We start from the raw sequence: 17,967 nt of genomic DNA on the forward strand, positions 1-17,967 counted from the left end.
ATTAAAAGCTGAATATAATACCATTCGATCATCTGAAGGGAGGTTTTGCGTCAGATTGATGAAATTCAAGATATTGACGAGTTTTAGAGACGATCTCCTGAAATTTTAGCAAAATTTCCAAAAATATGTGAAGAAATGTATTTTTTCCAATAAGAAAAAAACAATTTAAAAATTCTTTCTCAACGTTAATTTGACATATTATATGTAGGCGAGTTACAGTAAAAAAATCAGCGCAATCGGATCAACGATTACGGAGAATGACATGTGTGAAGTGAGCGACTTTGCTTAAAAATAGAAAAAAAATTAATTTCAAATCATCAGCCTTGTATGGAAAGTCGAAAAAAATTTCGCTTTACTGTATTTTTTTTCCTTGTGGTTTTCGAACTCAGGGCATGATTCTACACCAAAAACGATCATTAGCTTACCGAGTTCAAAAATGCTGTAAACTAGTGTTATCGGCAGTTTTGTTCTCTTCGTCATGGGAGGGTTTTTTGAAAGCTGTTGAACTCCGAATTAACCTGAAATCCTTTCTAACCAAGCTGAATTGTACGACTTAGTTTAAGGAAACCTGATCGACAAAAACTCAAACCTGCCGATAATACCCATCGTCACAATCTATGTATTACATATGTACTAATGAACTTCATGGTTGTATTTTTGCTTTGGCTTCCATTCTAGCATGGACACATCTTTAAACTTGTTTTAATCAAACAACTATCTGGATAATATAACAGTCATAAATAAATTTTATGCCAAAATTCCAACGATTTTTATACGAGCCGAACATAGTAGATATGAGTGATTTTATTATCAGACAACCAAACAAGAGGTCCGTGATGTACCATTTGAGAACCGCTAATCGTATCAATCGTTCGATCAAATGTTGGCCCCCTTTTTCCATGTAGGTGTACCTATTGCACAAAGTGCACAATATCTTGACAACAGGAAAGACTATAATAAAACCATACCAATGCTGAGCTGGCGCTACTTACATAACGGCCAACGGGAGGATGCAGTGGAATATTTTCGGAACACGCGATAAATTCAGTTAATCCGGGACGTGGAATTTAACTGTCGGGAATGTACACGTCGTACCATGAAATATGTTTTTTTTTGCAATTAGGTACATGATAATTCTGTATAAATCGCCTGTCCACATAATGCACACTTGATTATCTGTGAAATCAAAGTTTCAGTGAAACAACGCATTGTTTACACTATTTAGTTTACAAGTTGTGTGTAATACAACATAAAATAAAAATCATAAACTTTTATCAACAATCAAAATTGTGCAAGCAAATTGCAGTTATAATTGAAAAATGAGTTTTTCTCTGACTAAAAGTGTACTGACTATAGTATAGTATATAAAAATTAAATAAAACGCATATGTTATGCGTTTCAATAAACCAATTGCAAATATTTTAGTATGAATATGATATTGCGCATTTAGTTCACCGCTGGACTGCGCACTTAGTCTTCATAAGTGCGAAAACTTTAATAAAAGTGCGCGATTGCATCAAATCCAGTTGATGTCTTCGGCACCCTATTTCTTTGGTATATGCTGAATAAGTGCTCTGAACACATCGAGTTGATTGGTTGCAATCGCGCACATTTATTTACGTGTTCGCACCCTTGAAAACTCGTGCGATAGTTCAGTGGTGAACTAAATGCGCTATATCTTGAGATCATCCAATCACTTTTTTTTTTCAGTTTGATGAGAGTCGTAATATTAGCGAGTTTATGGGACAATTTCGTATTTTTTTTTTTGTTTCAACTTTTTGCTCTTTAAATAATAAGTATGATTTATAGAATAGTCTTTATTATATTTCACCCCTCCTGGAACCAAGCCTCCACCCAGTCTAGTTTTATACTGTTTCAAAATTTGGTTTTGGTGTCAAAGTTGTACATGAAAAGTTATTTAGATCTTTACAGCACAGTTATTACATCTTCTACTTACTCTTGACATAACATCCCTACTGGAATACCAGCCATTAAACTCCAAACATTATGACCATAGAAACTCTATTTCATGTGATATTCGAAGAAATCCCTAGAAAAAGTCCTGGATAAAATCATGAAATTCTATGAGGATTCCGTGAGATATCCCCGAAGGAATTATTAACGGGAAGGCAATAGAATTCCTGGTAAATTTATGCATATAGGGTAGCGAACTTGGGCAGCGGCCGGTATTTTGGGCACTCTTCGCTATAACGCAGTCAATTCCAAACCAATTAGCATTAGCATTTAGCATTAGCATTAAGCGAGTCGCACAAATTCGTAGGTGGTACAGTCCTAGACCGCTGTTATGAGGGTTGCCTCCTTCCCGTTCGATCCAAAGCACGGAGATTTGGGACTAATCTCTGACTCTTAGACAAGACTGACGCAATCCTCCAATGGTCGAGCACTGTCCTGGCCACGTCCTTGCGACTGCTGAGGAATGGGAAAGGATGGTTAGTTTTGGACACCTATGAAAAATGCAGACAACTCTACGATCTCTCAGGCCTAGGTGTCACGGGAATTTGGGTGTTGTTAGTGGAAGGGTAAACTCCAAAGGATACGCTTGGTTAACGCAGGCACACCATTGTTAGACTGCTTCGAATCAGTTGTCTGCCTAATTCATCCTGGTTTCCTCGTCATCTTGTTGGCATTTGGTTGAATTACTAGATTCTTCGGTTGATAATCTGAAATATAAAATAATATTAACATCGTACGTCAAATAAGCTACAGTAGACGTTCGATAACTGCAACATGTTTACGTTCCACTTAGCGAACGAAAATCCGATAACTGCAACGCCTGACAGTGTCAACCATGGTGTCAACAAACCAGCAACTGACGTAAAATGAACGTGAACTTCATCCGACTGTTCATTTGGGCTAACATGGCGCACCATTTTGACGGATGGCGGTGCGATAACTGCAAAATTGATGCACTTACCGGACTTGCAGTTAAAAAGCATTGCAGTTAAACCGTTTGCACCGATCGAACGTCTACTGTACATATTAGTGATACGCTCGCCACAGCTACATATTTTTAAAATATTATTTATATCGTACGATACATTTATAGACTGTTTCAGAAATTATAAATACACTAACGATTAACTGCCATTTCAATTTGAGCACAATATCCACAAAAGTTTCTTCTAGCTCTTATAGTAAACATACTAACGAAGCAAATAATATCAATTTTGTTGATGTTTCTGGTAAAAGTTAAAAAATAGGGCTCTGTAAACTAGATGATTAAAATTTGAAGTTGCACAAAGTGGTCAAAAAATGTAGCATGGTAGAAAAGTAAAAAATCTCACAGATAAAATATTTAATTTCCAAACACAATAAAAATTGCTGTATCGATAATAAAAGATATTTCTCGATTGGTGAGAATAATTTTTACTGGATTATTTGACCAAGAACCACCATTACGGGCCTTCTCAATACAAAATTTTTTGTTTCAAATTTCTCAACAACACCAGTAGCAACAAACGTTAAGCAAACGAATGTCTTAATAACTGCTTACAGCATTCGTTTTTATGGTATGACAAGCTTTGCCATCTGAAGGATCGAATGAGCTGAAAAAATAAGTTTGTTTAGATTAAATGCGTTCAGGAAAGCTGAGAAACTGTGTGGTAGTTCTTATGATCCGTAGAAAACCTTAAAAATTAAGAAACTTGATCTCCGAAAAAATGTTGTGGAAATGCCTTTATCGATTTCTCCCAAATTCTGATCAAGGCATTTCTTAGACAACTTGTTGAGAAATCGAATGTGATTAAAATTTAGATAATTTTTAGTATTTAGTGATGAATAATGTTAAAATCATTAAAAACACCTTTGTGCAAATGCAAATTTAAAAAATTAAGTTATTTGTTAGAGAACTCGACTGTTCTTTAAAATATCAAGACAATTTAAACGAAATATAAAAATATGGAGTACAATATGCTATACTCTGAAAGAAGTTGGGTAAAATCATAAGAACAGTTCATTTAGTTTAATAAACAAAGTGTATTTATAATTTCTGAAACAGTCTATACCTGAATCCTGCTGAAATGAAATGTTAATTAGCAGCAACGATCGTAAAATATGTTTACAATCGAAAAAAATAAAATTGAAATGTGTTATCTCTTGGCTCCTATTACCGCTCATGCATCCATTCACCGCTCACTGGATTATTTTTTCATGAAGCCACATAAACTATTCATAACTTTTATTCACCCTAATATTGATGATTCATGATGTTCAGTTCATCCTATTTTGTCGAAATGGACTTTTTTACGAGTTTAACTGTTTTATACCTGTTATATATTTTTCCCGCTGTTTGTCCTCAACAGTTTCCATGCTGCCCTGCAGCGCAGTGAGGGAAATATTTTTAAAGAACGTGATTTCAGGTACTCCCATATAAAAACTTTATGAAATGATATTTTTTTAACGTGGCAGCATGTTACATTTACTTTTGTTACGATACTTTACTAACATTTGATTATTTTTGTATGATTGACCCAAAATGAGCGGTGAATGACGACCTCACGGTAGTTTGTTTTCAGTCCTTCAGAAATCTTTTGGGCGATTCTGAAAAATCTCAATAACTTTGTGTAAATTGAACCAAATTGTGTTAAAAATTCACAGCACATAGTTCAAACAAAATACTATCAAACGCATTTATCCCAAGATTTATCCAAATAAGGATGTTATACAAATATTTTAATTTTTGCAGATAAGTTTGCACAACAGTGACATGGGGAGACTTGAACCCTCGAGGATTTTTTTTTATTCCCTGTTGGGTATATAATATCACTGCGACCAGCTTTTAGACGTCGAGGATTACACACACATTATATATGAGAAAAATAAAATTCTATTCGGAAGCCTCTATATACTTGGAATTCTAGTATATTCAATGATAAAATGTGTAAGATAATTATTATTTTAGTACAAACCATGAAAAGGAGGATCAAGTCGCCCCATTTTCAAAATACGGCATATCCTTAAAAATTAAGAAAATCTTACAATTTGAAATACACCATATTTATCAAAAAATACAAGAAAATGAATATGAAACTTCTGGAGTTAGTTTCCCTTTAAATGAACCATGTGCTGAAAAGGGCATCAAGTGTCACCCATTTTTGAAAAATACATCATAAGACATGCCTCCATAAAAATCGTAGTTTTGATAAGTCTAACAATAATTTAAATGACTTCTGTTGTTAATGAACTTGCAATAGATGTTTACCCGCCATTTTTTTATCAAAATCAGATCTAGTTTTGTGTCCCCAAAGTTACAGGCAAATTGAGAAAAAGGGATCAAGTCTACCCAGTATCCCCTACTGTAGCATAGTATATAAGAAATAAACACATATGTTATGCGTTTCAATGAACCAATTTCGAATATTTTAATATGAATATGATATCTTGAGATCATCCAAACACTGTTTTTCTTTTTCAGTTTGATGAGAGTTGTAATATTAACGAGTTTATGGGACAATTTCGTATTTTTTGGTTCCAACTTTTTGCTCTTTAAATAATAAGTATGATTTATAGAACAGTCTTTATTATATTTCACCCCTCCTGGAATCAAGCTTCCACTCAGTCTAGTATTATACTGTTTCAAAATTTTAAGAGAGTTTTGGTGTCAAAGTTGTACATGAAATGTTATTTAGCTCTTAACAGCACAGCTATTACATCTTCTACTTATTCTTGACATAACATCCCTCTTGGAATACCAGCCATTAAACTCCAAACATTATAGCAATAGAAACTCTTTATTATGTGATACTGGGAAGTGCTAACGCCAGTAACGGGAAATTCATTGGAAAATTCCGCTTAGTCTTAGAGTAAACCATACAGAACATTGCTAGAGAAATTCTCCGATCAATCCCTGTAAGATTTTCGTTTTGAGAAATCAGTGGACAAGCCCCCGAAGAAACCCCTAGAACAATCCCTAGAAAAAATCCTGGATTATATCATGAAATTCTATGAGCATTCCCTGCAAATCCGTGAGATATCCCCGAAGAAATTATTAACGGGAAGGCAATAGTATTCCTGGTAAATTTATGAATATAGGTCTCTTGCGTTTCCTAAAGAAATTCATGGAATCACATAAGAAATTTCAGTACAAATCCATGCAGAAGTTTCTGGAGGAATTATAGCATGAATGACTGGAACTGGAGGAATCCTAATCAATTTTTTTTAGAGAGATCACATCGAGAATCCATGGAAAAAATCTCAAAGGGAATTGCTGAAGTAATCATAAAAAATCCTTTAAAAACCCTAGAGGCATCACAACAATTTTTTTTTGGAAAAAACATCATGCAAAATCTTTGAAGAAAATCCTGGAGGAATCCCATCCGGAATACCTGGACGTATCCCTACGAAAACTTCAGGACATTTCTTTGGAATCTTTAGAGAAACTCTTGCAGAAATCAAAGAAAAAGTTTTCCTAGAGAAGAATAAGGATGATATCCTGAAGAAGTTCCTTCAAAATCCACTGAATAAATTCCAGCATGAATTTCTGAGTGAATCTTAGCAAATGCTCCCTAAGCATGAAAAGATGACATATTGAATTATTTTTGGCTGTGTGTGGTTGTATAAAAGACATCGAAATGTGCGACACAAGGGAAATACGCAGGACTGTCAGGTTGGCCTCAATGGTTAAATGGCAGCGTGCTAGAGACAGTTCCAACAAAGGACCCAAAGGTTAATTTAGAGGGTAGATAGTTGGGTCAATAGGCGCCATGGGGAAGTACCATTCCACCTGACTGAAGGTCCTTTTGGGTCATGGTTGCTTTAGTCAGTATGTATCTACACCGTTTTGGTCATGCGGGTTCTCCCGCATGCTGGTTTGTGCAGGTTTAGAGGAAACGAAACACGTTTTGTTCATGTGCCCGTGTTTTCGCACAATGCGTGATTGCCACATGCGGAAGGGGACGCGACTCCGGACATGATGTGTTAGGACAGATTAAGACGAGCTTGGCTGGAATGTCGTTTCTTGGCTGTTAACCACATCGTCTTGGAGCTACAGAGGAGGTGACACGTGGACTCGAGGAGGGGCTAGTTGAGATGCTAAACAAGAGGTGGTACAAGAGTTCGGAATTGAGTACGTTGGTCATACCGGTGCCCTGTGGTCGAACTCGACCCTTATAGCGAATAAGTTGCCTCGTGGAAAACATCATGGTAACGTTGCTGTCGTGGCGTCTGTCTAATGGGTTGGATCCGAGCCCGTGGTTGCAGGGGTCCCCGGTAAGGTCGGGGCAGGTCGACTCGTCCTTCTGTGTGCTGTCTGATAGGCGATAGGGTCTCACTTACCTACGAAAAGGTCAACTCACTGTATCTTCTTGGTGGTTTCCGGAGAGACGTAGGGTTTGGCGACAATGAGAATACTTTGCCTGTAGGAGACGGTCCCCGACCCCACACTACCTGGACCTGAGGTGTTGAGCAGAAAAACCCTCTTTGCTTAGAAAAAAAAAATAACTCCCCCTTCTCAAAATGTTGGACGTAATCTGTGAACGGTCCTAAAGACTTGGATGTCAGAGACCGGAGAAATTCCTGCAATACCAGGCAAAGAAAGTCCCCAATAAAAGTTACAATAATATTCTAAAAATTGTTTCATCGTATCATATTCATCTTATTTTGATTATCTGGACTTTGGAGTTCGCCGAAAATCGTTGGTGCAACCACGGGAAGTAGGTAAAGCCTGTATCCGAAATAATCGGGACACAGAAATACAGCTGTAACTCTGCAATAGATACATTAAAATTGCTCAAATTTTGTCCAATAACATCTTGTGATGTGTTCATTTCGCCTACTAAATTTCATGTGAATCGGTGCAGTACTGTTTGTTGTAGCAACGAAAGAGTACAATGTGCGCCATTGAATTTTGTACAGCCCCTAGATTTGCTTGTCAGCGCTGTAACCAATGATGCAAATTATCACCTCACTAGTGCTCATCACAACTCATCAACTGTATATTTATCGCGTGCGATTGAACTGTGCACTGATCAGCGATGACCAGCAGCAAAGAGGTGGCAAAACGAACATGATGTAAATCACAAACGATTTTGCACACATCTGACGTTGAGCACATAGTGGCTGAGGTGCGATGCAAAGAGAAAAGAGATCGGATAAGCGGCGAAGCACACTCTGTGGAAACTATATGCAGAACGCATGAACCGAACATAGTAGATGAGTTGCGATGAGTGCGCAGATGCGATGGAGCTGCTTCGACGCATGTGATCGCAAGAGAACGCAAGAGAATGCTTGTCGGGTATGGATTTTATGATTGCGCTCGTTGTGTATGTAAAGCAATGCGGATTTAATGAGTTGGGAATGCTAGTAGGTAATATAAAATGCGTTAATATGTTGTTGTTTTTAAACATTACTCAATGCTTTTTCACATGACATGCATTTTGATGGACCAGACGTAATAAAAATTAATCATACTGTCTATCGATCATCATGTAAAATAACATATTTCATTGCATATAAAATAGTATCCCATCAAATCGTTTAAGTTTTTTTACAGCATAATTTTGTTATTTTATGTGTATAAGAAAACATTTTTGTTCGGGATTTGAATCAAGTGATCAATGTTTGATATGGTCGTTTGTTCAGTGCATGTTATTCATGTGCAAGGTAGAAAGTTTAAGGTTTTATGGTATTCAACTTAATTGCTAAAAGGATTCTGATTGAAAAGTTCTGCTTTTTCTTTGTCAGGCAAAACTAGATCCCTTAACGAAAAGAGTGTGACATCAATTTCGATTGATACTCTTTTACCTAATATAAGGACTGTATCGTTAATTATGAGTACACCTGAAAATTGCTGTATCTGAAAATGTTTTATTTATTTTGTAAATTAAATTCAATTACATTGTTTATTGACCATCAGAAAAGCCCATGGTATCATTTTATATTTAACTTTTCGTGGATCTTGCCAGCTTTCGCACCTTCTTCTTGGTGTTCTTCATAAGGTTTTGGACAACCGTTCCGTCGATGGTTTTGCTTGGGTTGGACCAGTTTTTCTTTAATTTGATGACGTCCTCTGCTCCTCTATCCTTTTGCCGTAGTTTCCCTTTCATCAAAGCCAAATACTTCTTAATGTGCCTAATTTGCGGGCAATTTGAAGGGTTCATTTCCTTTTCCACAAATTGGACATTGTTTTCTTCATACCAGTCGAAGGTGTCACGCGCATAGTGGCAGGATGCCAAATCCGATCAAAATAATGTAGGGCCTTTGTGCTTTCAGATGAGTGGCAGAATTGATTTCTGGAGGCATTCCTTCCGGTATGTTTCGACGTTCATACTTGGGACGGTGAAGAAAGGTGACGATTTCATACCACTTTGACAAATTGCTTGCCAAACGAATACATTTTCCCAACTTTTTTGCAAAAAATCGATTTCTCCGAATTTGGAACATCAGTGCCATGCTTCACAGTGAAAAACTGAACCCCTGGAAGTGCCTTGTTGTCCAATATTACATACGTATCATCATCCATGATTATGCACATGTAATTTTTGCTCAAAATATCGTGGTGCAGTTTCCGAGCCCGAGTTTTCACATAATCCGCCAGAATTTGACTGTTTTTTTTTTTGGAAACTTCTGTTTTGGGTAAGTCTTCAGGGAATTACGCTCCTTGGCGCGCTGAACCATACCAATAGTCGTTCCACACTTTTTTGCGCAATCTATGATGAATACCTCCTTTTTTCTTTTGAAGATTTTGCAAATTTTGCTGTCCAAATTTGACTTGAACGCACCTGGTTTTCTGTCCCGTCCGGGTGAGTCTATCAGTGTGTTACGCATACCGAATCGTTTGACAGCATTTTGGACAGAAAAAACGCTAACACCTCCAACTTTTGCTAATTTTCTTTGCGATAATCATTTTTCATAGCAGTACCTGGTCACAATCGATTTTCGCTTCTCATCCGTAAACACTCGCGTTGCTCCACTTGAGAAACAACTTTAACTTTTAATGAAGGTTATCTTTTGTTTACAACGCTAGCAACATACACAGCAGTTGTCAAAATAAGACTTAGCCTTTTTAATACAGGGCCTCAAAGGTGTACTCATAATTAACGATACAGTCCTTATGATGAATATTATGTAGGGTCTGGGACCATTTGGGCAGGAGCACCTATTTTGGGCACTTGCTGCTATAACTCAGTCAATTCAAAACCGATTGACTTGAATTTTTGTACATGGCTAGATACTGTGCCTTTCTGATCGTGTCTCAAAAATCAAGTCAATCGGTTCAAAATTGACTGAGTTATAGCAGCAAGTGCCCAAAATAGGTGCTGCTGCCCAAATGGTCCCAGACCCTAGTTATTAGAGACATCTTTTCTCATAGCTATCGCCGAAAATTTTGTAATAAAAAAAACCTATATCCAATAATACATACTTGCCGAATTTTTGTTTCTTTTTGCCGAGGTCAGCACAATCAAGTAATGTTTTAATGCCGAAAATCAGTTCGGAAAGTAAAAATATGTGTATACATAAAGACATCACGCGGATATAATTACATGTTATACATTCTTTTCTCAAATAATTAATTCAATAATCTCAATCTTGTAAGTTACACCAGATATATTTTGAACTGGTCGGTTTTTGCAATTGCAACAGGATCAAAACTGACTAAGTTATAGCAAAAAAAAACGGCCCGCGCAAAACAAAAAGCGGGTGCATTTTATCTTTCCGCTCTTATAGATGAAACGATCATTTCACTACCCACATCCAAAGAAGCGCTTCAACATACAAGCGACTTCATCGATCAAATCACGCGAGTCGTTGATGCGCACGAAATAGGCGAAAAAGGATGTGAAAACAACATGCGCACCCTCATTGAAAACCTCATGCACTATGGCCTATCAAACATCCCTCTTCTCATCTCATAACTTATCGCATCCGATCGCATCTCACCTTACCCACTATGGTCACAGCCTCATGTGCCGCCACACGCTCGCCCGAACAGCCGAACCATACCGAATAGGTTGGTTTGCGAAGCTACGGCACGAACGCTCGACACGCACACAGAAGCAACATTCGCATGTACCGATACCATACTAATAAAGCTTCCAGCCAACGATGCTTCGCGATAAGCTGTCGAAAAGCATCGAAAGCGATGAAAAGGGATGCTTGGCTAGAACGCAACGGCTCAACGGCGAAAAGGAAGAGTCAACTGTGCTGATCAGTGTTGAGACCGTTCGTGTGCTACTCGTATGGGAGGTTGATTGAATAAAGCGAGGATGGGTGAAAACGTATTCGTTGTCGAAAGCAAATCGCATCATTTCGCGAATGTTTTCATCAAATAGCAAGCTTGGCTGTAACTTTTGAATTTGGCAAAGGAAATGGTTGAAATTTTGAACACAAACCTCTCAATCTACATTTGTTGCATAGGCAAAATTTCAAAAAAATCGATGCGCTATCAACAATTTTATAGTGGAAACATTTATTGGCACTGATCGTGATTTTAGCCCCTCAGACAGAAATTAGTCAGCAACCTCTTTTGTTTCGATTGTACTATTGAAAGTACTATACAAATAATAATCAAATTTGGCAGGCATAATATACACATAATCAACTAGCTTCTGTGAAAATTTCATGAAAATTGACAGAGAAATTCAAAAGTTATAAATAGGCAAAAATCGCACATGAAAAACACGAAAATTTTTTACTAACACCCACCCCTATTAATACCAGTAGCTTTCAAACCAATTGATCAAAGTTGATGAAATTTTGCAAGAAAGTCTCTCTATAAGTATCATAACTGCTAACAAAATTTCATAAGTATCATCACAGAACTTTTAACTGTAGTGTAAAAGAACCATCTAGTATGCGAATGAAAATTGATCATGATTGTACAAAATGCTTAAAACCACGTCTGTTTGTTTTCCATCCACAGTTAAAAGTAATGCATCGATTTTTATGAAATTTGGCACAAATGATAAACATACACCAAAGAGTTTTCAGTCAATTATTTGGCCAATTTTACTGATTCATTACAGAGCTACTGACGTACTTCTGTGTCCCGAATATTGCGGATACAGGCTTTATAAAGGTTTTAGATTTACATTTATTATTGAGCACAAAAATGTATATCATATTTACATCGGTTGATCTTCTTCTTTATGGCTCTCTAGTGGGAACTAGAACTTGGCCGGCCTCTCTTCAACTTAATGTTCTTTGAGCACTTCCACAATTATTAATTGAAAGGCTTTCTTTGCCTGCCATTGCATGAATTTGTACATTGTTAGACAAGTACAATGATGCCCACTGGCATTGCCCAGGGAGTCGAGAAAATTTCCCCGACCGGAACGGGAATCGGCGGGTTTGGATTGGCGATCCTAAGCCTTACCACTAGGCTAACTGGAGACCCCGGTTGATGTCATATATATAAAAAATGCCAGAGCATGAAGTTTTCTACGAGAAAACCATTCGCTGATTCTTCATGTATCAATTCTGTAAGTGACGATGAATCGCAGAATATTGACTAATTTGTGAAGTCATCATTAGTCAAGCGAATATTTCCGGAAACGAAGTGAAACCGTTCTGGTAAAACGTTTTTATGAACACAAAACATTGAATGCGTTGTTCAAATCCAACAAGGCAACAACTTTCTAGAATACTCATACGGTGCAGGGTGCTTTTACTCGGTGACTAATGGCTCGATAATGAACCATTCACCTGCACAGATGATGAAGAAGAATTGAACCAGTTGTTCAAATCTAGTGCAAATAAGCTCAATGAATAGTAGATAAGAGCTGTATCACTTGTATGCGTTACAAACACAATTCGCCCCGAGAAAGAGATAAACAGTTTCCTCCTATATATGGTAGAACCATCTTTCTATAGACTCCCAACGAGCAGCCTATTTTACGATTCCACCCTCTGGCAACGTGTCAGTATCGGAACATTATTCGCGGTGTACGCACAATCGATTGAACTGTAACAGGAAATGGGTAAGACAATCTTTGATCGTGTTGTTTGATCGACAGTATAATGGACTTCAACGGTTGTTTCAGCAACCAAATGGGTTTGGACGAACGCCCACGGGCCATATCCGCCCAACATGGTATCCGGTGGACAGGATAGTGACGGTACACTGCTCTATGTTGGACGAGCAAATCATGCCGGAGATGTCTTACCGGCCAAGGTGATTCCCCAGAAGAATGCGGCCTATATTGCATATGGAGGAGAGGAAGTGTTTGTCGAAAATTTTGAAGTTCTCTGCCAGAAGGAGCTGATTTGGGATAGTGCATCGGGCGGAAATATCCCACCGGATGCTGTGGTGGGAGGTAACACTGCTGATGGCGAATTATTGTACGTCGGTCGGGCTTTCCATGAAGGATCTCAAACCATTGGCAAGGTGCAACGGTCGCACGGATGTTGCTATATTCCCTATGGAGGAGCGGAAGTGTCGCTGCCGACCTATGATGTGCTGTGTGAGCGATAAAATGGAATGTGTTTGTGTGTATTTGATGTATAAATTTAAATATGAGAATAAATTGTAAGCCATACATACGTGAGACAAAATTATGGTCCATTGTAATTTCTCCAAGGCGTAATATATTTCTTTTGTACACGGAGCAGTTGGGCGGTTTAGAGGAGTTTCATATCTTGATACTTAACATAGTAGAACTAAAATTTCGTCGGTCTTAGACGGTTTTTTCCAGATTCTCCGAACGTTTAGGGTTCTCAGTAAGGTGGCCCACAGTTATATGAAAAACAAAAAATTCGAAAAATGTCAAGTCTTACCTCCTAAATCAGTTGTTTTGGACTCCCAGAAGCTACGTTCAAAATTTGAGCAAAATCGGTTGAGCCTAAGGGGGCGCTCAAAACGCTTGAAGTTTGTATGGGAAAACTGGGCCAAATGTATGCAGAAATTTTCAGTTTTCGAATTTTGCCGCTAGGTGGCGCTGTGAGCGTTCAATAATCAAACCCTTTGGTATTATTGTAGATGACTATATGCCAAAGAACTTTATCGATGACCGCAAAGTGATCCAACGTCTGAGAACAAAGTTATACCTTAGGTAAATTGAGGATAAACTATATTGTCGTTTTTCCAATACATGTAAAGGAATAATATCAATAATGAAATCTCAATACTTTGCCTCACTTTGCCTAGGGTATAACTTTTCTCACAGCCGTCAGATCACTACGCGGTATTCGACAAAGTTCTTTGGCATATGGTCATCTACAATAATACCAAAGGGTTTGATTATTGAACTCTTACAGCGCCACCTAGCGGCAAAATTCGAAATCTTAAAATTTCTGCATACATTTGGCCCTGTTTTCCCATACAAACTTCAAGCGTTTTGAGCGCCCCCTTAGGCTCAACCGATTTTGCTCAAATTTTGAATGTAGCTCCTGGGAGTCCAAAACAACTGATTTAGGAGGTAAGGCTTGACATTTTTCGAAATTTTTGTTTTTCATATAACTGTGGGCCACCCTAGTTCTCAGGTATTTTTCAACGATATGTAGCCGAACTCTACCTACTTCCCTGCTGAACATTGTTTATTTCGGCATTCGCAGTACGTGTCCAGCCCACTGAGCTATGCCGTATTATATACGTTTCACAATATTCTCTTTTTTGTACACTTCCTACATCTCGTGATTCACGCGTCTGCGCCACACTTCGGTCTGCCTTTTTTGGCATCCACGTCTCGTGGCCGTTGATGGTAATCAGGCTTGACAGAAACTCACTCGCGAGAAAATGAGGAAGCGATTTTGGCGTTTTTCTGAGGAGTTAAAATAAAACTCAGAAATCACAACGCAAATCCTCAACAGCACCGAGCGCGAGCTTGCCGCGCAGCGAGGAGTTCGTCCAACACTCATAATTGCTTGTTGTGTTTCTCACGTCCACTCACACTCAAAAAGCTCTCGCGAGTTCCACTCCCATACAAAGAAAGACTCTCGAGGCGAAAATCGCACTCAATAATCCGAAATAATCATCGGCTCTTTTTTTGTTCCCCTCTTCCTCGCTCAGTTTTTATTACCTCTCTGTTTGGGGTTCGTTCGCTCCCTCGCGACGAGGCAAAAGCAAAACACCGCTCTAGAACATGTTGCAAAACTCTTTTGATTTCGAGGAGCATTATCAAGCCTGATGGTAATTGAAAAAATCAGCGTATTATATAAAGCAGGCTTCTTTGTGTTTGCAAGCTACGGGACTTAAGCTGGATACGCAGTCCGGATCAAAAGTCTTATTCGCAGCGTCAATACGTCTTTCTACTTAATTCTTGGTTTAAACGGTGCAAGTGACTTGATCCAAGTAGGGTAGGTAATCAAAATTTGAACCAAATTGCGGCTTTCTGAAGCAGTGCAAATTTTAAGTGCTTTTTTCTCCCACGTGGAAATAATTTACTACGGCAAAATCGTATGTACATGAAAGCCACGGGTATAAGCTTTCTATTAAATGGTAAAAAGTTTGTATTTGCACCGACTTTCATTGAAATATTTGATTTTTCATCAACAATGATTTCAATCTTAATTTGAACCATCGTAATCATAATTTGAACCAATTTTAATCTTAATTTGAACTACTGGCGGCAGCAGCTCGAGCAACTCACAAAACAGACAATTCCATGCTAAACAATGAAAAATCACATGAATCTGCTAATTCTCATACCTGTTTTTCATTAGGCAGTGGAATCTCAACTCAGAATGTTCGAAATTCTTTAGGAATTTGGAAACTAAATTTGGATTTTTTCATCCCCCAAGAGTAAACAAAGCAACCACTAGCGCAATCTACAGGCCAACACTAGAAGCTCCCCCCGTTTACTAGTTCAAATTTAGATTACAAATGGTTCAACTTAACCCTCGTCGTGCATTGGGGTCATTATTGTCGGGATTCGTGAATTTAAATTGAAAACACAAGTAAAATTTCACTTTTACATACTCCATTTTCTTTTTTATTTTGCACAATTTTTAATTCACAAACAACACGCACAACATCACTTCATAACATCATTCTACAAACTCATTGTCTTTTTCCACTCTCCCGTTTATGCCCATTCAAATGAATTTTCTCTTTCAACCCCCTTTCTCCTCTCCGCATATTGCGTATCATCCATCAGCTGGCTGGCGACGTTCAGGTCGGTTCTTGGAAACTTGCTCGTGCAGCAGCACACGCGCTTCTTTCGTGTTCATCCTTCGAGCCTGTCCATTTTCCGAATCGTTCCAAATGTGAGCTAGCACACTAGCGCAAATCATGTAATTGAATTTGAATTTAGTTCTGATTGTATATGTAAAGATTTTCAAAACAGATATTTTAATCTTAATCTTCAGTATATCTACATAACCATTCTTTATAACACATATTATTCCTACATCTTCCTTCACCCCTACTCTTCTCATGATTAAATATCAAATGAATTTCCTGTATCTAAAATTACTGATTACGTACAATTTTGATATAAATGTCGAAAGCGTAATTATACATTTAAGAAATTACATTTTTAAGTAAAGGATACATTGCATTTTTTTTATATTGAATTTCTTCTAATCAATGTATATGTTAACACTTGATTTTCCAGATTTGATGAAATCCTGAAAAGAGAAATCAATAATTATTATATTCAATATTATATAATACTTACCACAAATATTGACACACTCTACAATCCAATTAAATTTAAAGTAAAAATTTAAAAAAACCTACGCTTCGGTTCTTTTTTTTAGTTACTATCAAATTATTATATCTAGCCATCCATGAAATGCAATTATAACAAAATCTTGGATTGAGGAATATTCTGCTTACTATTACATTAATGATAGTGTAATTAAATAGCGTCGAGCTCGAAAATAAATTACATTTCCTTCGAAATTTCTTCTAACACAGCGGTTTTTAGATCGTACACCGCGAGCCAAAAAGTCTGAAAACCCCTGTTCTACCACATTTCCATTTCACCATCTATGACCTTTGCTCTGACCTCACTTACACTATCTTGGATTGAGGTGCTCAGGCTCAATTGCTCCAATCTAGCGTCAAGCTCAGAAAAACATTCTAACATTTGCTTCAGGACTTCTTCTAACAGGTTTCCATCTCCAACTACTCATAATCTCTGACCTCACTTACACTATCTTGGATTGAGGTGTTCAGGCTCAATTGCTCCAATCTAGCGTCAAGCTCAGAAAAAGATTCTAACATATTCTTCAGGACTTCTTCTAACTGGTTTCAATTTCCAACTATTCATAATCTCTGACCTCACTTACACTATCTTGGATTGAGGTGTTCAGGCTCAATTGCTCCAATCTAGCGTCAAGCTCAGAAAAAGATTCTAACATTTGCTTCAGGACTTCTTCTAACAGGTTTCCATTTCCAACTATTCACAATCTTCGAATTCGAACTCACTTACACTATCTTGGATTGAGGTGTTCAGGCTCAATTGCTCCAATCTAGCTCCAGCTCAGAAAAAGATTCTAACATTTGCTTCAGGACTTCTTCTAACAGGTTTCCATCTCCAACTATTCATAATCTCTGACCTCACTTACACTATCTTGGATTGAGGTGTTCAGGCTCAATTGCTCCAATCTAGTGTCAAGCTCAGAAAAAGATTCTAGTATTTGCTTCAGGACTTCTTCTAACAGGTTTCCATTTCCAACTATTCATAATCTCTGACCTCACTTACACTATCTTGGATTGAGGTGTTCAGGCTCAATTGCTCCAATCTAGCGTCAAGCTCAGAAAAAGATTCTAACATTTGCTTCAGGACTTCTTCTAACAGGTTTCCATTTCCAACTATTCATAATCTCTGACCTCACTTACACTATTTGAGGTGTTCAGGCTCAATTGCTCCAATCTAGCGTCAAGCTCAGAAAAAGATTCTAACATTTGCTTCAGGACTTCTTCTAACAGGTTTCCATCTCCAACTATTCATAATCTCCGATCTCACTTACACTATCTTGGATTGAGGTGTTCAGGCTCAATTGCTCCAATCTAGCGTCAAGCTCAGAAAAACATTCTAACATTTGCTTCAGGACTTCTTCTAACAG

At 37.7% G+C, this 17,967-nt stretch overlaps 1 protein-coding gene across 1 annotated transcript; it reads left to right on the forward strand.

Moving 5' to 3' along the window:
* The first annotated feature begins 12,777 nt into the window (after positions 1-12,777).
* On the forward strand, positions 12,778-13,509 carry LOC115265746 (uncharacterized). Its single transcript, XM_029871692.2, has 2 exons — positions 12,778-12,935; positions 12,999-13,509. The coding sequence occupies exons 1-2, from the start codon at positions 12,932-12,934 to the stop codon at positions 13,427-13,429; spliced, it is 435 nt and encodes a 144-aa protein (XP_029727552.1). The 5' UTR covers positions 12,778-12,931; the 3' UTR covers positions 13,430-13,509.
* The last annotated feature ends 4,458 nt before the right edge of the window (positions 13,510-17,967 follow it).

The sequence above is a fragment of the Aedes albopictus genome, chromosome 2 (assembly GCF_035046485.1).
Source record: "Aedes albopictus strain Foshan chromosome 2, AalbF5, whole genome shotgun sequence".
In the NCBI taxonomy this organism is placed as follows: domain Eukaryota; kingdom Metazoa; phylum Arthropoda; class Insecta; order Diptera; family Culicidae; genus Aedes; species Aedes albopictus.